The sequence below is a fragment of the Trichosurus vulpecula genome, chromosome 6, assembly GCF_011100635.1.
Source record: "Trichosurus vulpecula isolate mTriVul1 chromosome 6, mTriVul1.pri, whole genome shotgun sequence".
In the NCBI taxonomy this organism is placed as follows: domain Eukaryota; kingdom Metazoa; phylum Chordata; class Mammalia; order Diprotodontia; family Phalangeridae; genus Trichosurus; species Trichosurus vulpecula.
In genome coordinates this window covers 226,567,142-226,587,617 of record NC_050578.1, presented here as the reverse complement: position 1 = coordinate 226,587,617, position 20,476 = coordinate 226,567,142, and the positions used below count along the sequence as shown (strand labels likewise).

At 44.5% G+C, this 20,476-nt stretch overlaps 1 protein-coding gene across 6 annotated transcripts in view; it reads right to left on the bottom strand.

The window, feature by feature from the left end:
• The window catches only part of ZNF143 (zinc finger protein 143), a 48,318-nt gene extending 29,177 nt beyond the window's left edge, over nucleotides 1–19,141 (bottom strand). The window contains exons 1-4 of one of the 6 annotated variants that reach the window (XM_036764006.1): nucleotides 6,853–6,959; nucleotides 3,824–3,984; nucleotides 2,118–2,236; nucleotides 1,204–1,296 (exon numbers count right to left, since the gene is read on the bottom strand). In XM_036764006.1, the coding sequence (XP_036619901.1) occupies nucleotides 1,204–1,296; nucleotides 2,118–2,229 (205 nt within the window). In that variant the 5' untranslated portion in view covers nucleotides 2,230–2,236; nucleotides 3,824–3,984; nucleotides 6,853–6,959. Of the gene's footprint in view, nucleotides 1–1,203; nucleotides 1,297–2,117; nucleotides 2,237–2,343; nucleotides 2,841–3,823; nucleotides 3,999–6,852; nucleotides 6,960–19,043 lie in introns of those variants that run through there. The other 5 variants (XM_036764011.1, XM_036764010.1, XM_036764009.1 and 2 more) reach the window with 5 other exon arrangements.
• Nucleotides 19,142–20,476: the final 1,335 nt, after the last annotated feature.

Sequence of the window (20,476 nt, the reverse complement as noted above, 5' to 3'; positions counted from 1 at the left end):
AGCAAAGCTTATCTTGTTCTTGTCTCCAGAGTTCTGATCAGTCCACAACATATTTGGTAGGGGTGTGGAACGAGAGACTGGGGGACACGGCCAATGCAGTAATCTGCTTTGCCAGACTATGCTATTTGTCACAAGAGGGTTTTTTTGTTTTTGTTTGTTTTCTGTTTGGGGGGTTTGTTTATGTGGGGGGAGTAGGTGGGAAGGAGAGAAAAGGATTTTTGTTTGTTGAAATAAATGAAAGGTAGGAAGGAGCAAACCTTTCCTTTGCTAACTCTCTTCTCCAATCTTTAGCTCCAACAGGCTCTCAGAGGCAGGAACATGTGAGCAGTTCCTGGGATGGAAGGGGCCAGCCTCTAGTGACCCCGATGGGGCTAACGGAACACTTAAGGCCTTCTATTTACCCCTACATAATAGAGGGAAGAAGCTTCCCTTGGTGGATTTCTATGAATACTCATTTGGTTTTGGAGGATTTGAGGGGGGCTAGGCTCTCACTGTTTGGGAGGTACAAAATAGACATCGTCTTTAGTCTTCAGTACCACGAAAACTAGGCTCGTTGGCAAATTGCACACACTTTCAGGCTCAAGTTTGCCTGTCATATTTTTAGGGATAATCTTAAAAAAAATCCTACAATCTGAGATATGTGAGTGATACCCAGGACCTTGAAGGTTGGAAGGAGCTTTAGAGATTACCCTGCCTTACCTCCTCATAAATGTCTGGAGGGCAGAGTTCCTGAAATCTGGTTTTGTGAAATCCTAACACGTCTTCAAGTTGTAACAATTTTTTTTCAAAACAAAACTTATTTTTAATCCACTCCAGTTTAAAACATAAGTATATGCCATGCAGAACTACTGGGGAGCAAGAGATATGTGCATGAAAATATTAATGATAATAATATTAATGACAATAAGAAGCTAATATTTATATAGTTTCAAGATTTGTATGGTACTTTACACATTATTACATTTAATCTGCAAAAAAATCACCCTTTGAGGTAGGTGGTGTTACTGTGCACATTTTCCAGATATGGAAGCTGACATAGATGGAAGTGACTTGCCCAGGGTCACACAGCTAGTGAGTGTAGAACTCAAGCTTCCCTAATTCCAAGCTCCTGCCAAAAGGGCAATGACCCTCCAAGGCCAGCAGCACTCCCTGATGGAGGCCAACCAGCACTGGTGGTGACTCAGCCACAGAGGCTATCCCTACCTTTGGAATTGTGTTGAATGTAAGCTGTGGAGCCATCTGCCAGGGTCACCGCTTGCAGGCTGACACCCTCCATGTTTTCCAGATTGTCACCATCTAGGAAAAACAACAGCCACGTCAAAGTGCTCGCCTTCTTAAGAAGGGGTGAGGGAGAGAATTTGGAAGTCAATAATTAGAAAAAAATGAATGTTAAAAATTGGTTTTTACATGTGATTGAGAAAAAAAAACCACGCCATTCTTTAAAAAAAAATAAACAAATCCCAACAATTTCCAGTCATTTCATTTTGGAGAATATCAGGGGGAACTGGGTCTACAGATCTCACCAAGGACACACCAAAATAAATGGACCAGGCCACAAGCTCTTGAGCTCAATCCACTGTTTGATTATAATGGGCAGAGCTCTGGGAAGTTTCCTGGGATGTTCCCATCCAGAACCATGGAAAGTTGCTTTGAAAGGCTTAAGTTTGCTCCGAAACTCAAGGGAACCTTGAGTTGCACACCTCTGAGTAAACAATGATGGCTCCCGTTTAAGGACTGGCCAAAAATTATGTTCTGCAATCTTTGTCCACTTAGAGAAGTCTCTCTCAACAGAGAGCTCCCCTAAACAACCTCCAATGACATGACTATAAACACCCTAACAATCAGGGGACCTCATAGAACCCACTGCAACTTGGAGGTGCTGAGGACTGGTGCATAACACTTTAAACAACTATTTTAGAATAAGTAGTATCTTCCTTCCTTCCCCCCACACCCCCCAAAAAAACCCCATTATACCTGGAAATGTGTTCAGGTCTCCACATTCTTATTCTGCACTTTAACGATCAAACTGCCTATCTCTTTGCTCCAGGTCTGTGTTTCTGTTCAGTACTGGCCGTGTTACTGAGTTGCATTAGATGTTAAATAGCAAGACTACTCACCTGCCACAGTTACTGCCTCGGTCAGGCAAAGAGTGACGTGCTGAGCCTCCATCCCCCCTCCAGGAAACTCAGTCATTCCCTGAGAATCTCGATTTATCTGGGCTAGTAACATGGTTTACCTTGAAATAAAACAGAGTCACCTCAGAACCAAAAGAAGGAAAGTATATACACCAACACATCTTTCCTCCAGATTTATAAAAACCGTCACATCTGAAATGATGCTTACCCACAGTTCTGCTTAGTATGCAAAGCCAAGAGGATGAGCCCCAAGTCCCAGGTCATATTCTTTTGGAGCATTCAAACAAAACCCAGTGATCTTGTAAATAAAATCTTGAGCACAACAGGTTTATAGAGGTTTTCAGCTTCCCTTTCACACTCACTAGGTTATCAAGGCAGGGCTAAGTCTTCAGGAGCCTCTTCTACAGTACAACTTGGGGAGGTCCCAAGAACTCTCCCCTAGAACCTTCCTCACCAGCCTCCTCCCATGGCTGGATTCACCCTGGTAGAATCAGTCATTCCTCTGCACTTAAGTCCCCCAAGCATCCTTGGTCTTTGGTCAAACAGATGGTGCCTTCTTGGCTTGGAGACTCAGCATGCCTGGCTAACTTAGGGTCTGAGGGGAGGCAGAGATGTTGGCCCCAGCCCTCCATGAGGATGGGAGAGAACAAGAGTTGGGCAGCCCGGCCACCTTTTCCACTGCTCCTCACCACTACTGCGGCTCCATAACTGGAGAAGAATGGATCATGGTAAACAATAACAATGATGATGATGAACGTAATGGTCAAAATTGGAACTTCCCCTCTAAACTTTTCCTAAAAGTTTCCTAAAAAACCCTAAATTCTAAAAATTTCCATATTTCTGTTAACGGGACTATCCCTGCCCCCCACCCCTGGCGGGCAGTCTGGTCAGAAATTGTTGGGTGGGCCTCCATCACACCTTTCCAGATCATGGAGTCTCTCTGTGCTCCTTTCCACACACCACAGGTTGTGTCCCCGTTTCTCCTGTGGCTCCTATCACCTCCAGGGTCAAATACAAACTCCTCTGTTTACCATTCAAAGCTCTTCACAATCGGGTCCCAATTTCCACTTCCAGGGTTATTACTTCTGTTCCCTTTCATGAATTCTCCCATCCTACCAACCTGGCTCTGCTACTCTTCCTCACAAGTGACACTCTGTCTCCCACCTTTTCACTGACCATCTTCTCTTCATCCTTCGAACGAACTCCCTCCTCCACCTCTGCCACTTAAAACAAGTTTTCTTCCAAGTTCACCTCAAGTTCCACCACCTACATGAAGCCTTTTCTGATCCTCCCTCCTCCAACTTCTAGTTACCGCCCCCCATACTTGCATTTATTTTGTACATCCTTATTATACACTGTCTTTCATGATGCAATAAAAGCTTCCTGAGGGCAGGGATGGTTTCATTTTTGTTTCTGCATCCACAGTACCTAACAGTGTTTGGCACTGAACAGGAATCCAATAGAGCATGTTGACTGTAGGAAATGAAAACTAAGAGGAACTCAAAGAAATATGAGAAGACCTGTATGTGAGGTCCCTATGACCCTGCAATCCTATGAGCTAATGCGGAGTGAAGTGAGTCAAAAGGATAACAGTGATTACAATAATATAAATGGAGGAAAAACACAACTAAATTCTAAGTAATTGTAATGACCTCATTTAATCTCAAAGGACAAATAATAAATCACACCTTCCTGCTCTCAGGAGGAAGAAGGGAGACTACAGGTACAGAATGCTGGCTGCATTCACTTAGATGTGGTCATTGTGCTGGTTGGTTTTGCTTTGACTATTTTTTCTTTGTTACTGGAAGAGTTCTGTGGCAGGGGAGTGCAGACCTGTGTCTGGAAATGACTGACACAAAAATAAAAAAGATCAATAAAACTTTAAAAAAAAACACAGTAAAAAAAGATATTTACCAAGTACAAACTACTTATTTTAATAAAATCGCTGTTGTTCAGCCCTTTCAGTTGTGTATGACTCTGTGACCCCATCTGGGATTTTCTAGGCAGAGATACTGGAGGGGTTTGCCATTTCTTTCTCCAGCTCATTTTACAGATAAGGAAACTGAGGCAAACTGGGCTAAGTGACTTGCCCAGGGTCACACAGCTAGTGTCTAAGGACAGATTTGAACTTAGATCTTCCTGATTCCAGGCCTGGCACTGGATCCACTGTGCCACCTAGTTTTAACAAAATGAGAAACTACTAAACAATTTTTTTTTTTTAAGTAAAGGAAGGGAATACGGTTCTCACAATCAAAATGCCTTTCTCTCATCTATTCTGCTCAAACTCTACTGGTCTTTCTTAGTATTTATTTATTTAATATTTTTAGTTTTCAACATTGATTTTCACAAGAGTTTGAATTTCAAATTTTCTCCCCATTTCTACCCCCCCACACTTCAAGATGGTATATATTCTGATTGCCCCATTCTCCAGTCAGCCCTCCTTTCTGTCACCCCACTCCCACCCATCCCCATTTCCTTACTTTCTTGTAGGGCAAGATAGATTTCTATGCCCCATTGCCTGTATATCTTATTTCCTAGTTGCATGAAAAAACTTTTTTTTTTTTAACATCTGCTTTTAAAACTTTGAGTTCCAAATTCTCTCCCCTCCCCACCCACCCTCCCTAAGAAGTCAAGCAATTCAACATAGGCCACATGTGTATCATTATGTAAAACCCTTCCACAATATTCTACTGGTCTTTCAAGATTCATCTCGGATGCTTCTTTTTTTAGGCCTCTTCTTTCCTGATAGCAGCCTTCCTCACCCCAAGCCAAAAGTTTCCTTTTCCTCTTCTGAATAGAACTTTGAACCAATCCTTTGAAATTACTCCATTTTATCTTGTTCTCATCTATCTATCTGTCCATTTGTCTTGTGTATCTGTCTGTCTATTTATCTCATCCATCCATCTCCAGATCCACCCCTTCCCACCACCCTGTGGGACTGGGTCTGATCAGGCAACCTTAGTGCCATCCTCCACTCTCGCCTACATACCCCTCATACCCCACACTTATCAGTCTTGCAATTTCTTTCTCCAGAACATCTCTAGTGGAAGTCCTTTCTCTCCATTCTCTCAGGTGCCCCTCTGGTACAAGCCCTCATCACCTTACACCTGGGACTGTCGCAGCTGCCTTCAGTGAAAGCCAGAGGCTCTCTATCATCTCTAGAATTAAATGTAAACTACTTGGCATTTAAAGCTCTCTACAATGTGGCCTATTCCTGTCTTTCTAGGCTTCTAACATTGCTCCACAGCCCAGCCATACCGACCTACTTGCTTTTCCTCACAAGCTATGTTTCATCTCCAGTCTCTGTACCTTTGCCCTGGCTGTACCCCATGCCTGGAATGCCCTTCCTCCTCACCTCCACCTCTCAGACTCTCTGGTGTTCTTCAAGACTCAGATCTAACCCCACCTTCTTCAGGAAGTCCCCCCAGGTGCTAGTACCTTTCAGCTAAGATTTCGTTGCATCTACTGTGCATATGTACATTCCTATTTCTGTACATATCTCCACCTTGGAATATAAGTTCCTTGAGGGCAAGGACTGTTTATGCTTTTTCTTCCTCTCTCTCCAGCTTTAGCCCAGTATCTGACTGGGCTTAATAAATGTTTATTAATTGACTTTATTATATTATATTAATATATTATTAATATATTAATTATTATATTTTTATGTTATATAATATCATATATACTATATATAATATAGTATAACATACAATATATATTATATAATTAATATATTAATATATTATTAATTGACAATTATAATTGAGGGTCACAAATTCAGAGAGAAAATGGATCTCAGAGGTCATCTCTCTGACCTTGTCACAGATTACATAAGTAAGGGTCAGGCAAGTTTAAGTCCTACTCATCTGCGGGAACTAGGCAAAATAGAGGGAGCAGAGCCAGGAATGCAAAGCAGGTTCTTCCATAGCAAAGCATTAGCCCTCAGCTGTTAAATGAATGACTAAAATAAAAACAAGTTAAGATGGAAATATTTTGCAACTGCTTATGTCCTGTCAGCCACAAGACCTCAACTGTTTGGGTTAATGCTGCCCCACCTAGTATGGAACTTCAAGAAGCACATACTCTGATTTAAGCTATCCCCCGACAAATGTCGAGGAAAATGTAGAGCAGGGAAGAGCCATCTTGTGCCTCTTGGCAATTTTCCTCTTCAAGAGGGGCCCTGTGTTCAGTTTTGGAGGAAAAGTTGCAGAAGTGAGACAGATAAAAATGGAGTGAAGTTATTTACTAGCAAGTACAATTCTACTTAAACCTTCATTTTGGAGCAAATCTAAGCACTGAGTCATAAAAAATAAATTGCTCATTTGCAGCAAGATTTGATGCATTACAATTTCTAATGTATTTTTTGAGACACACACCCCACAAAAATGGTATTTTGGAAGCCATTTGGTGGCCAGGATGGCTGCTAGGGCTCAATTCAAAATGACCAGACTTTTAAGAATGCTGTTTCCAACACTGGTTTCAAAATCCATTTCAAATTCATTTGCAGTTATTTTCTGAAAATTGTCTTAAAACTCCTGGCCTACAGTCATACCAATCGCGTAAAAACTCCTGGCCTACAGTCATACCAATCCCGTATTTGGTTTACATCCCTAGTAATGGAACTGTAGCAAAAATGGTAACAATTTTAATTTAATTTAATAGATGAAACATCTCTCTCCAACCACAGCCCAATTCAGCTACATTGTTATCAAAGTACCATTTGGACCAGCATGAAGACTGAGGAGCAAAGTCAGAGATAATGACTCCTTCATGAAGTTAGTCAGGTTTGTACCAGGCAACTTAGGGTTCAGACCAACGACTCATTTCGACTGGACTGGCAAACATAGTGTCCCTAAGACAGAAAGAAGAATGGAAAATAAAAATGGAAGGATTTCTATTTTCAAACTTAATAAGAATATAAAATCATCACAGTAGTCAGAGGACAGGGCTGAGGACTGCACCTTACCCCTGAAGCAGAAACATAACTAAGGACAATCTGGAGGAATTCCCTAGGGAGAATTTGTGCAAAGACAGAAGAAAATCACGCAGGATGAAAAGGCAAGGACAAAAGTTTTGATCTGTGCTACTGGAGGGAAGGGAATCATGCATATAAGGATCTAAATGAGGAAAACATTATTTTGGAGACAGTGATCATTTTTATTTGGTCTATGTTGGTTCATTGATGAAGAGAGTCTTATTGGGCCTACTGTTAATCCAACATTGCCAGTATAGATTCACATCAGAGTCCTATGCGTTTTCATTGTGATTGGCTCGCTGGGGTAATTTTTAAATTATTGTTGTAAAACCCGAATCTTCTCACTTCTCCCTAGCGATTCTCACACTCAAGTTCACATGTCTGTAGAAAGGTCATTCTTGGTTGAAGACCCCATTTAGTGCTGACCAGGCAAACCACTAGGACTCACTAACAAGGCTTCTAATAGAACCAAACAACAGGAAGGTGTGACAAAATCTTTCCTAATCCCTCATAAACCAATGGAAAACCACTGACTCCCAGGCTCTGGAGTCACAGAAGAAAGAAAACTCTCATAGTGCAGAGAGAATGGAAGGAGGATGCTGCTAGAGTATTTCTACAGGCATCTCCCCATCTCCTCTCCCCAGGTGTCCTTCGGCACAGCTCGCCAAGGCCTCTGTCATCACTGCCTGGCTCCTGCTCGCAGGTGTTGCTCCTCTGGGGCTGCTCAAGGCTCCAGGTGACCTCGGGCGCTCCAGCCCTCAGGGTAGAGCTGGAGCATTCAGGCTAGGGTTATGGACAGGTGAGCATTCCAATCTGCAGCCTTTTTTTCAAACAGACCCAGAGGGGCCCCACAGGCAGCTAGCCTGCCTGAAGAACTTCACCCCTCTGCCAGGAGCAAGGGTCTCTAGCCCTTACTCCAATCTGAGTTAGGGGGAAGGGCTTTTATTGTTTCCCTGCCTCCTTCTGAGAACTCATGCTGTGGTTTTCTGAGGCTTCGGATAAACACACACAACCCTCTTCACTGGCCTGCCATAAAAATGATGTTGCAGTTCTGAGAAACCTCATGAAGGTGATAAAACACCACAGGCTGAGTATGACTACTGAATCCTCTGCTGGCATCCCCACCATTCCGGCAGGGTCTCGGACCTCCCCCCCATTATTATTGCATTATATTATATTTTTACATTATAACATATTACATATATTAATTGCTCACATCTATAAACGGACTGACCACTTACAAAGTGCCTTCTTCCTAACAGCCCTGTTAATAATTGTGTGAGGTAAATAAAATGTGAATACTTCACAGGGAAAATATGTATAAATATATAGATATATCTATATCTATACTAAGAAATATTTAAAAATCAAGAATAGGGAAGTGGAAAAATTCTGAGGCCATGAGAATCTGATGGCTCAGCCTCTGGGAAAGTTTACCTTGAAACTTTTTGTTCTTTCTTCTGGTTCTGGTTTAAAGATTTGCTTAATAAGAACAGGGTCATAATGACCTGTTTTTCTCTACTGTAAAGAAGGGAGAGGGTCTCTCCCTCCCTCTTTCCTATTCTCCTTCATTAGATTTATAGATGTCATTAACTAAGGGAATGGGAATTGGAATTTCTGTGCCTCAATTTCCCGGTTCTTTGTCTAGCTTTCATGCTCAGATTGTAAGCCCACCTCCCAGCCAATGGTGAGAAGGGTCAGAGGTGGGCGGGAATTCTCTTGTGTTAGGTATAATTATGGGTGCTTTGCTCCTTGTAAAGCGCCTCCCTTGCTGGATTTGTTCTAGCACAGGATGCCCAATTCTTGAGAATTGAATAAAATTTATTTCTGTTCCCACCCTGAGATGGCTCCTTATTATAAATTTAATTGGTGAGGGTCTTTTCATCCCACACAATATTCATATCCTTTTTTCAGAGGGGGATCCAGAGAGACACCCAAAGATCACTCATCTCATTAACAGCAAAGGCAGAGACTGTAGGAAGGTCTTCCTTCGGAAGATAAGTCTCTCTGTGCCACCACTCTGCCACCTCATCCTGGGCATCCCCTCAAACAGGGATCATAATTGGTCAACTCTCATCCTGGGTCATTCTTGTACACATCCTCTCTCTTCCTTAACTCGCAAGATTAGAAAAATATAGAGCTGAAGGGTCATGTGCAGATCCACGACACCAGGCAGGCTTAACAACTTTTTAAACAATTTTAAAATTCTAATAATCATATTTTAATTCTATAACAACTGTATCAAAAAATTTTCATTTGAATTTTTTCAATGAACAAAAATTTATTTTCTCTCCTCATCACTAACCCTCTCCTCTGTTGAAAAAGGAAAAAAAGAAGTATCCAAACCCTTGTAACAAATACATATTGCCAGCAAAACAAATTCCTGCATCAGTCAGAGCCAAAAAAAATCTCTGTCTCCTTCTGTAGCCCGAGTCCATTACTTCTGCATGCAGAGATGGGTGAAATGCTTCACCATTGGTCCTTGGGCATCATGGCCGTCCACCTCACATAGGCTAGCGAGAGCGCACCTTTCCACAACCTGTTACTCACTTCAATGTTTTACAGCTTTTACGACCAGCAAATCCTCTCTTATATCCAACTTAATCATGATAATGTACATGTGTGTGTAGCACTACAGATGTCTTTCCTCACACAGGAACTGAGGAATCAGTTTCTTAATATGGTGAAACAAGGACAAGGACAAATTCATTCATTTGGGAGCAACTGCTGCTCCCATGAAGTGTTAGGAAAAATCTCTAAGTACATTTAAATATATAAAGGTACAGAGTAGAAGTTCCTTCATCACCCAGACGAAACCGAAGTCAGAGGAGCAAAGGAGAATACATTAGCAGAAGTGGTAGTAAGTTTCTATAGACTTTACTAGATTTGAACACCAGAGAATAAGCTGTGGGAAAGGAACCGTGCAACCTAATTTTCAGGTAAGGAGTGGGTTTATTTATTTATTTATTTGGGGCAGGGCCCTTTAACTAGTGGATGAAAAATTAGAACCAGAAGCTTGTGTAAGATTCTAGGATCCTTCAGAAAAGGGATGCTTGAAATGGGCTGGCAGTTAGAAATGGGAAGCTGGAACCTGCTGCCTGGAAATGGCAGTTGGGACCTGCACGACAGTCTGGGAGGAGAAGTGGAGGCAGGGGCTGAGACCTGGGAACTGGGAACTGCGCTCCAAGCTCCCATCAGAGGAAAGACAATTTTGGATCAAGAAGCTTGAAGACAAATGCTGATGGGTGAGAAAGGAATATCCTGGACCACGAGGCAAGAGAAGAAACCTAGGGCTTTGAAGGGAAAATTCTATAATGAGCAGGTTGGTAAGCACTTCTCCATGTAGAAGGTAAGTTCCTTGAAGGCAGGGACTGTGTCCTCTTTGTCTTTTTATCAGTGTCGAGCACATACTAGACATAGTAGCTAATCTTAACCAGACTACAATACAGCTCATACCACCATATAACCCATTATAGTTAACCAATCAATCTCTTAATACTTAGGAAGCACCTACGCGCCAGGTGCTAGGGATACAAGTTACAACCCTATTCACAAAGAGCTGACATTCCAATGAAGGGGACAAGTACATATACCAATATATGCAACATAAATACATAGTGAAGAAATACAGACATATACAAAGTAGTTAAACATAAGGTAGTTTGGGAGGGAAAACAGTAGCAGCTGGGAATCAGAAAAGTCTTCATGCACAAGACAGTGCTTAAGTTGCATCTTAAACGAACAGTGTTTCCCTCAGAGGTGAAGGTAAGGAGGAACCACATTCCAGGCACGGTGTTTGGCCAAGAGATGGAGTGCCACGAGCGAAGAGCAGAGAAGGTGGGAGTAATGCCCAGTGGGGCTGGAAAGGTAGGTTGGGGGGGCAGTTTGTATAGGGCTCTAAAAGCTGAATGGAGGAGTTTACATTCGATCCTAGGTGCAACTGGAACCCACCAGAATTGGATGCATAGAACTGCATGGTCAGATCTGTACATAAGGAAAATTACTTTGGCAGAAGTACACAGGATGGACAATCCCACTCCTCCTTCTTGATCCTCTATTCCACTCACCTAGGTAGATGTTTCAAACCTTTTCTTCTCTCCTCAACATTCCCATGCTTGCTGACTTTGCTGAAGACTTCATCACATCCTTCACAGAAAAAACTGAGGCCATTCACCAAAAGCTCCATCTTCATTCCTATACACATACTCTCTAATTCAGTTGGTTTTTTCTTCCTGTCCCCCATCTGGCTCTGTTTCTACCACTTATAAGTATGCTCTTGTACCCCCCTTCTTAATTCTCTTTCTTGATCCTATCATGCTTAACAGCTATTAGTCCTATACCTCATCTCCCCTTCTCAGCCAAACTTGCTTGAAAAGGCTCTACTTTTCAATCAATGCCACCCTTCCTTCTTCTTTCACTCTTTTAACACCCCCATCCTGCCCGAATCTTGCTTCCAACCTCATCCTTCAACTGAAACTGTTCCGTCCAAAGTCACCAGCAATCTCTTACTTGCCAAATCTATGGCTTCTTCTTGCTGACCTCTCTGCAGCAGATCACCCTACTGACCACCTTCTCTTCCTGGACATTCTGGGTTTTCATGACTTTACTTTTTCCTTGATTCTCCTTCTACTTGTCTAATTGCTCTTTCCCAGTATCTTGCTACATCTTCATCCATGACCTGCCCACTAACTGTCGGTGTCACCAAAGCCTTTGCCCTGAGCCTTCTTTCCTCTCTATTCACTTGATAATCTCATCAGCTCCCATGAGTTCAATCATCAATCATCTTTAAGTAGATGATTCTCAATATCCAGCCCTAGTCTCTGTCCTGGGTGCCAGTCCCACACCACCAAATGACTTTTAGACATTTCAATGGATATCCCACAGGCATCTCACACTCAACAAGTCTAAAACACATTCCCCCCTCCCCCCACCCAAAACCCTACCCTCATTTGAACCACTCTATTACTGTTGAGGGGGCCCCATTCTAGTCACTCAGGTTGGCAGCCTCAATTATTCTTGCTCACTCCACAAAGCCAATGAGCTGTCACAAATCTTGGAAGTTCTTTCTCTACAACATCTCTCTCCTATGTTCCCTTCTCTGCATTTGGACACACAGCTGCCACCTTACTTTAGGCTTCACCACTTCTCACCTGTACTGCACTACAATAGCTTTCTAATTGTCTCAAGTCTCCTCCACGGCCAAAACCAATGACCTAAAACCATCAAGTCATCCCTTCCCATCTCAATAAATACCAGTGGCTCCCTACCAATCAAATATAATCTTTTTTTTTTTTTTTTGGCACTCAAAAGCTCTGTCGTTTTACTTTGTGTTCTCCCTACATGAACGCTACCATCCAGCCACAAGGGTCTAATTGCTTTTCTTGCACAGCACATGTCCATCTCTGATATCCACGTCTTTGCATGGAATGCTCACCCTCCCAACCTCTGATTCTTAGAATCTCTGCCCTCCTTGGAGGCTTGATTCAAATGCCGTCTGACGCTCCAGAGAGCCTTTCCTGGTCCTCCCAACAGTTAGCGCCATCCCCTCTAAGGTTACCTATAAATTTAGCCTATGTAAAGTATTCTGAAAACCTTAAAGTGCTATATAAATGCTCATCATTATAATTAGCCTGTACTAATTTTGTATGTTCTGATGTATATATGTTGTCTTCTCCATTAAAATAGAAACTCCTCAAGGGCAGGAACTGTTTGTTTTTTTCTTTGTATCCCCAGCCCTTAGCATGGTTCCTGGCACTTTATAAAAGCTTATTGGTTCAGCTCAAAAGAAAAATTACACCCAAGGGTGCCTGGGGCAGGGAATGAGGTGATTTGCCCGAGGTCGTGTCAGAGGCAGATGGTCTGACTCCAGTCAGTGCTCCTTCCCCAGTACAGACTGAAGGAGAATAAAGCCAAAACAGGGGGTATGGCCTGGGACCGCAGGGCAGGGTGGATGGCCTGAGTGAGGACAAAAGGCATTTTTAGAAGACAGAAGAGATATGGAAGGACAGGGGATTATGATCGGCAGGGGAATTTCAGAGTTCAGCATCACTGAGGTAACCCAACTAGTGGTGATGAGATCCAAAGTATGACCATCCCTGTCAGTGGGTGTCTGAGGTAGAACGGAAATGAATATGTGGGTTACTAACTAACTGGGCAGCCAGGTTGTTCAGGAGACCATCAATCTCAAGTAACTGAGTGGGTGGGCGGGTGGGGATTGGAGGGGAGATGAAGACTGTAATGAATTCCTTTATGGATCCATCCTAAAGTTGATCCTAAGATCAACTTCAGAACTGGAAAGGCCCTCAGAGGTCATCTAGTCCAACCCCCTCATTTCACAGATGAAGAAACTGGGTCCCATTAGGGTAAAGGATTGGCTTGAGTTTAAAAAGGTATTAACTTCCCAAAATGACCTCAGGGAATAACAACAAACCTCAAAGGATTTTGAGTGACAGTAGCAGAGGAAGGGGGTGCAGTGACATTAAGAGTTAAAAGTTCCTCATCCTCCTCCTGATCCAGTATGAGGCCACCTGCTACTAGAGAAGGTCACGTGACCTAGGACTATACTATCTCCCAGGAGTCTAGTGAATGCAAGATGGAAGAAGCATGACAGGATCAGATCTAGGTTGAAAGGGACTAGGGAAGAACAGTAATTAAATGAACAGGGAATGAGAGAGGACATGGTAGCAGAATGGAATTTGTACCTCATGGCAGCAAAAACCCAATGAATTGTTAAGATTAGTAGATGAGATGAATGTAAAATCTGCTAGCCATGGGATGAGAATTAGCAGTTGACTACATCCTCCAGGGTCCTGTGGCAATAGTTAACTAAACGTTAGAGAAGGGGTAGTGGTGAGGCATGGTTTTCTTTAATAGCAAAGGAAGGCTCTAAGGCAGTTTAGGGTCTAACTGCAAATGGAGCAGCCTACTGCCACCTACCAGGCACTCAAGGGTAATGGAGGTACTCCCTCCACATCCCTCCACAGATGGCAGCAGACTCCAGGAGGAGAGGGCTCCAAATCCCATCCCTAGAGGGGTAGAAGCTGAAACTACATTAGTGGTGAAAAGGCAAAGAGCAAGTGTCGGAATAAGAGCCTTGGAATCATTGGCAGTTCCCTTCTCCCGGGGTTCTGCAAGTTTACTAGGAGTCAACAGCGTGACAGTCAAAAACACTGAGGTACTGGGCTTCGCCAAGATGTAGTTTCCTGACTTTGGGAGGTCAGAGTCTTGCTGTATTATATGCCCCAGTTGGACCACAGCTATATTTTTGTGTTTGATTATAGACATCCTCCTTTGGGAAAGTCACTGACACGCTGGAGAGCATCAGGACAGCTAAGATGATGAGGGGGCCTGGACAATATGTCATACAAGGAGCAGTTAAAGAACCTGGAGGTGTTTAGCCTGGAGAAACTTCGAGGAGGACATAATAATAATCATTAATTACATGAAGAATTGTCACAAGGAAAAGAGATGAGATGTTTCTGCTTGGCTCCAGAGCGTAAGACTAAGAGCGATGGGCAAAAACTGCAGAGACAGCTTTAGATTAAATGCCTCCCCCCTCCCAAAAAAAAGTCTATCAATCTGAGCTATCAAAAGTGGAATGGGATATCTCAGGAGGACTTTCACTTGCAGTCTTCAAGAGTAGGCCAAACGTCCACTTTCAGGGGGATGTTGTAGAGGGAAAGCCAGTTCAGGTTGTAGCAGATGGCCTTTCAAGTCTCTTGTGATCCTGAGTCTATAAATCGGTCCCTGAGCTAGGGATTCCATTACAGACACATTAAAAAAAAGACTCCATTAAAATGATTTTCCTTTAATTTTAGTCTTACTGCTCCAACAAGAATTTCAAAAACAAGTTGTTATTAAATAACACATTTCTCAGCACATTTCCTTGAGTTTTCTGAATCAACATGAAACATAAAGGTAATGTAATCCAACCTCATTTTTTTCCAGGCAAGGAAACAGGAAAAGAAAAGAAGTAAACTGTCCCAAAAGTTCCAGCAATGTGGTAGTAGAGCCTGGAAGAGAGTCATAGGCTCTCCAACTCCTTAGTCCAGGGGCTTCTCATTTTTTCAAGGTAAACACCTTCGACTGTGGCCCACACATGGGCATCAGGTCCTCAAGTTTTGGGGGAAAAAGTAATCCAGCACGCACTGCCTTTCAACATGACCACAACCCATGCCACAGATGTATGGAGTAGAAAGGGCCATTTCTGGTCATCTAGTCCAGAAGAGAAAATGAATGCTTCATCTGCTCACTTGTAAAACGCATCAATTTAGTACCCTCAAAAATAGCTTGGCCACAGAATGCCCGTCCTGCTGACACAAAAACCTTTCTATGGCTCACATGTTCACATTAAATTTTGCTCCATTCAAGACACACTAAGCATGGTGCAGAGGTGGCCTGGATCAGGATGTTGGGAAGAGTTGGGTCCAAGTCTTGCCTCTTGACACATATGAGCTGTGTGGTTTCACCTCAGTACCCAGGCAACTCTGTACGACTAGAAGCTGTGGAGCAAATGCTGATCTTCACTGGGGATGGGAGCTTCCTCACCACAAGTCCTCTACACCAGTGATGTCACAGGTGTGGACCTTGACAGGTACATGCCTCACTGGAGAAGCAACAGAGCCAGCAGACCCAAATGCAAGTCCTACTACATGACTCCGGACAAGTCACTCGACTTCTTTCTCTGCTTTAGACCAGGTGTCACACCTGCCCCCTGCAGGTACCAGCAAAACTAAGGAGTGTGCCCCCAAACCAGATTAAAATGTTACTGGGAAATGTTGAACAAAATGAACAAAAATACAAAACATATTAATTTGTAGTTTTCTAAGTTTATATGTGGCAAGCAAATTTCTATTTATTTGAGTCTGACCCTACCACTCTAAACCACTCTCTGTAAGTTGCAGGGAAGGTAGAAATAGATTCCCTATACATTGAATCCATGGATCCTATCCCTAGAACACATACAGCACTGGCATTATGCTATATATATAGGGACACCAAGAAAATTCCCACCCTCAAAGAGCTTAAATTTTATTGTAAATCTGGAATTTGTAGGGTATTCTTCAATGTATATAAGATCATAAAAATAAATACAACAAAGAAATACCATGGGAACAGAAGTGGTAGAGACATTGAGAGGTCACCTTTACAGGAAAAAGCCAAATCAATGTATTTCATCAGATAGCTCCCACCCTCATCTTTATGTCTACTTTGGATGAATGGATTGGGAGAGAGAAGTTCTAGTCCCTAAAGTCATTAACTAGCATGCTGCCAATGGCAAGACAATTACTTTTCTGGGCCTTTAAACCTGGAGGGTACCAGACTAGATTACTAAAATTTTCTAACTTTTTTAATTTCAAAGTTTTCTTGATAAAAATCAGAACCTCCCTCTCCTATTCTGGTTTTTCATTCACTTAATAAGGCATACCCCGGGCTAAGAGTTCACTACTTTGTTTCCTTATACCACCGGGACTCTAACCTGCCTTCCAGGTTTTATTTCTCCACCCTTTTGCTCTTCAAGGAAAGAGGAATGATTCCCATTCTTTCTATATAGTGGATGTTTATCTGCATAACACAGTTTTAATTCAATCATTCTCCCATCAAAAAAAAAAAGCCAAGAGCAATGGAGAAACAAAGGGAAAAAAAAAACCAAAAAACCACTCCCTGCCCTAATTTACAAAACAAAAAGGAAACACTGACCCTCCTACCCTCATTTACATTTTACTGAGGGGTTACATGCACAGATAAATAAGTCAATGCAAAAAATATACAAAATAAAAATAAGCTGGAGGTAATCTGGAGAGTCAATAAAGGCCTTGTAGAAGACAGTATTAGAACCAAGTACAAAATTTTTAGTATGCTTGCAATTGAAGCCTGGCCCCTTACCTTGCTCTTCACTATCTGTTTCTCTCACACAGCTAACCTTTCTTCAAATTTGATGTACCTGGGCTTCTCAACATAAACCTCTTCTCCCAGCTTAGAATAACCTTTCTCCTTTACATCTATGTCCCAATATTATCTTCAGGACCCAGTTCACAATCTAACCCCTTGATCAATGTCAACTTTTAAGCAATTTATTGTCTGTATCATTTTGCATTATGCTGCATAAAGATGATTTTCCCTGTGTATGTATTATCTCCTTAACTAGAGTGTAAGCTTACCCACAGCCGGGTCCTATCTTTGAATCCCTCTGCATCTAACATATAAATATTAAATGATTACTACAAAATAGAAAATATCTCACATTTAAATTTTTACAGTTGGTTGCTGTGATGTGGTGGATTTGAAGAGGAAAGACTTGATTAATTACTAGTTTTGACCTTTGGTCCATTCTAACAACTAGAGTCTATCCTCATCTTTAAAATGGGGATGGGCCTGAAACTACCTGTCTCAGCTAGTTGTAGTAAGGATCAAAAGGTATAATGTAAGACATAAGGCACTTTATGTTGACTAGTATAATCCACATCTTTCATTTCTCATTTGACCCTCACCTCAACCAAAAGGTAGAAACACATGGATAACGTCCATTCCCACGGCATAGGTAACTCACGTCGTTTTCCTCGAAACCCTGAGGTAGGCAGGTCCAAATAATATTAAGCCCATCTTAAAGATGGGACTACTGACAAGGTAGTCAATTGCCCACAAAAACACAGCAAGACAGGCAGCTAAAATAGACTCAGAACCAAAGCATTCTGACTCCAACTCCTGCCCTGTTGTATACACTATTGCTCAAAGAGCCTTCGGACGATGAATCTAAAAGGTGAGGGTGGTTACATGACTGACCCCAAATCACAGAGTTGATAAGGGACCTTATCTCCTGACTCCTATTCAAATCCACGTGCACAGATTTTTCAAAATGTTCTCATTTCCACGATCTCAGATATGTCACAACCTAGTTTATGGAACTCCTGGAGACCATCTCCATACTTCAAATTCGAATGCCCAGCACACGTACACACAAAAAACTTATTTTAAAATGTAAAAAAAAAAAGAATCCCAACCTTTACAACAAAAATGTCATTCCAACTTACAATGCTGCCATTTCAAATGAATGAACATTTGAGAAAACCAGAGTCGGGGCAGAGCGAGGGCAAGAGTGGCAAAGTTTTAAGGCAGCCCCCGTTCCCCGGCTTCCTTCTAAAGATTCCTTTTGTTAAAGAAGGCGAGCTCGGCGACGGTCCCGGGCCTGTCCCCTGCGCTCGGAAGGGCGACAGCGGCAAAGTTTGCAAACACTTTATTTCGCCAGGACCACACGGGCAGCGCGCGCTCAGGGCACCCGGCCCGGCCCCTGGGGCCGGGTAACCGCGGGCCCCGTGGCTAATGCCTCCGGGACACCGGCACGGGCGCGCTCCGGTCATTACGGTGATTATCAACAGCCCCATGGAGCGCGTGCAGGGCCACTCCGAACAGCGGCAGAGCGCCCCACTCACCCACCCACCGGGGAGCCCGATCCCTGGCGTCCCCCCGGAGCCCGGCCTTGACAGCCCCAGGGTCACGGCCCGCATGGGCAGCCACCGCCGCCGCGGGCGGGAAGCGCGGCCCAAAGGCCTCGGGGCGACATTCGGGCTCCCGCGGCGGCAGCGGCTCCGGCTCCGGCACGGGCTCCCCCCGGGGCGCGAGCCCGCCCGCTCGCTCGTTCTCGCGCCCTCCCCGGCGGGAGGGCGGCCGTCCCTCGGGGCCGGGAGGAGGGGCGGGGGGAGGGCGCGAGAGCGGCCCGCGGACGAGGAGGGAGTCCCACGGAGCTGCACCCGCCGCCGCGAGTTATTAATAAACTCCGCTTCTGCCCCAGGCCGCCGCCCTCTGCGCCCGGCCCCCAGGGCCCAGCTCCGGAGCCGGGGGCCCGAGGCCGGAGCCCTAGCCGGCGCCGCTGCGCTGAGGGCGGCGGCCGGGTGGAGAATAATGCACACTGGGTAAAAACACATTTATATACGAACCTCCGAGAAAATTTTCCAACAATTCCTTCGTCCGACCACCATGCACCAGGACAGGAAACAGCCGCCCCGGCCCCAGGGCCCCGCAACACGCATAGAGCCCCCGAGGCCCGCCCCCAGACTCCATTGGGCCACCGCCCCGTCATTCACGGAGCCATTCGTGATTACCATTGGTCAAAACCCCTAGGACCGGGAAGAAGGCGGCCTCTTCTGCGCCCTTCCCCGTGACGTGGCCACTTTCAGGCTTGGGCGCTTGCCGCTGAGTGGCTGGCCAAGGGTGCGGAACACAGACTCCACAGGCTGATTGGCTGGGAGAGCGGTCTGTTCCCGTCGGACTACACCTCTCCCGAGTGTGAATTATGCCGGTTCTGGGGCCTCAGCGGGAGGCGCCATTTTGTAGTGAGGGAGAGAGGCTGGCACTTGAGATTAGCGGGGAAGGGTGAAGCGGCGGCGGTCGCCATTTTCCCCGTGGACTTGCCGGCAGCGGCTTCTCCGCTTCCCGGGGGCCGAGCCCTCGGGGCCCGCGCTCTCGCGAAGATGGCGCCGGGCCGAGCGGAACGCGGAGAGGAGCTGGGAGCCGGGCCGACCGCTCCCCGGAACTCCCAGGGGGCTCTGGCCCGAGGCGAGTCAGGCTGAGCGGAGGCCGCTCCCTCCCCGCCGGCCCGTCTCCGCCTTTCTCGGAGCGCGTGCCCCGGCCCGGGACCTCCTGCCTCTGGAAACGAGCGGTGGGTGACCCTCGCGAGGCGCCGCCGCTGGGGCAGAGAGCCGGAGGGAGGAGGGTTCCTTTTCCCTGGGGGCCTGGCAGGGTCGGGGTACTGGTGGGGGACCCAACCGGGTGGCAGCCCCAGAAGCGGGACTGTCCACAAACATACCGGCCCCGGGTGGGATAGGGATAAATAACAATAATAATTAATAATAATCAGTAATAACCAACGTCCGTAAACTCGTAGAAGGCTTTACCTGAGTTACTTCACTCATGGCCCCTGTGAGGTAGGCCGATGAACGAATGAACGAACGAATGAATGAATGAATAAATGCGGCATTTACTAAGCGTTTACGAGGTGCAAAGCACTGCCCTAAGTACTGGGGATACGAATAGAGCTCCCAGGCTAACGGAGGAGACCACGCTTAGGCAAGGATTAAGCTTGGAGTCAGTTGAGGAGGTCCCTTGTTAATGTCACCCTAATTTAATGTCATTTCCACAGATAAAATCACGTCCATTTCTGATGTTATTGATGGCATTATAAAATTATGTCTATTTCGGATGTTATTGATGGCATTATAAAATTATGTCTATTTCGGATGCTATTGATAGCATTATATCCTTTCTACGGTGCAAGATACTCTGGCTGAGGAGCCGCTTAATCTGAAAAAAATAAAAATAAGCGGATACTTCACGGGATGGTTGTTAGGAAAGTACTTTAGGAACTTCTAAA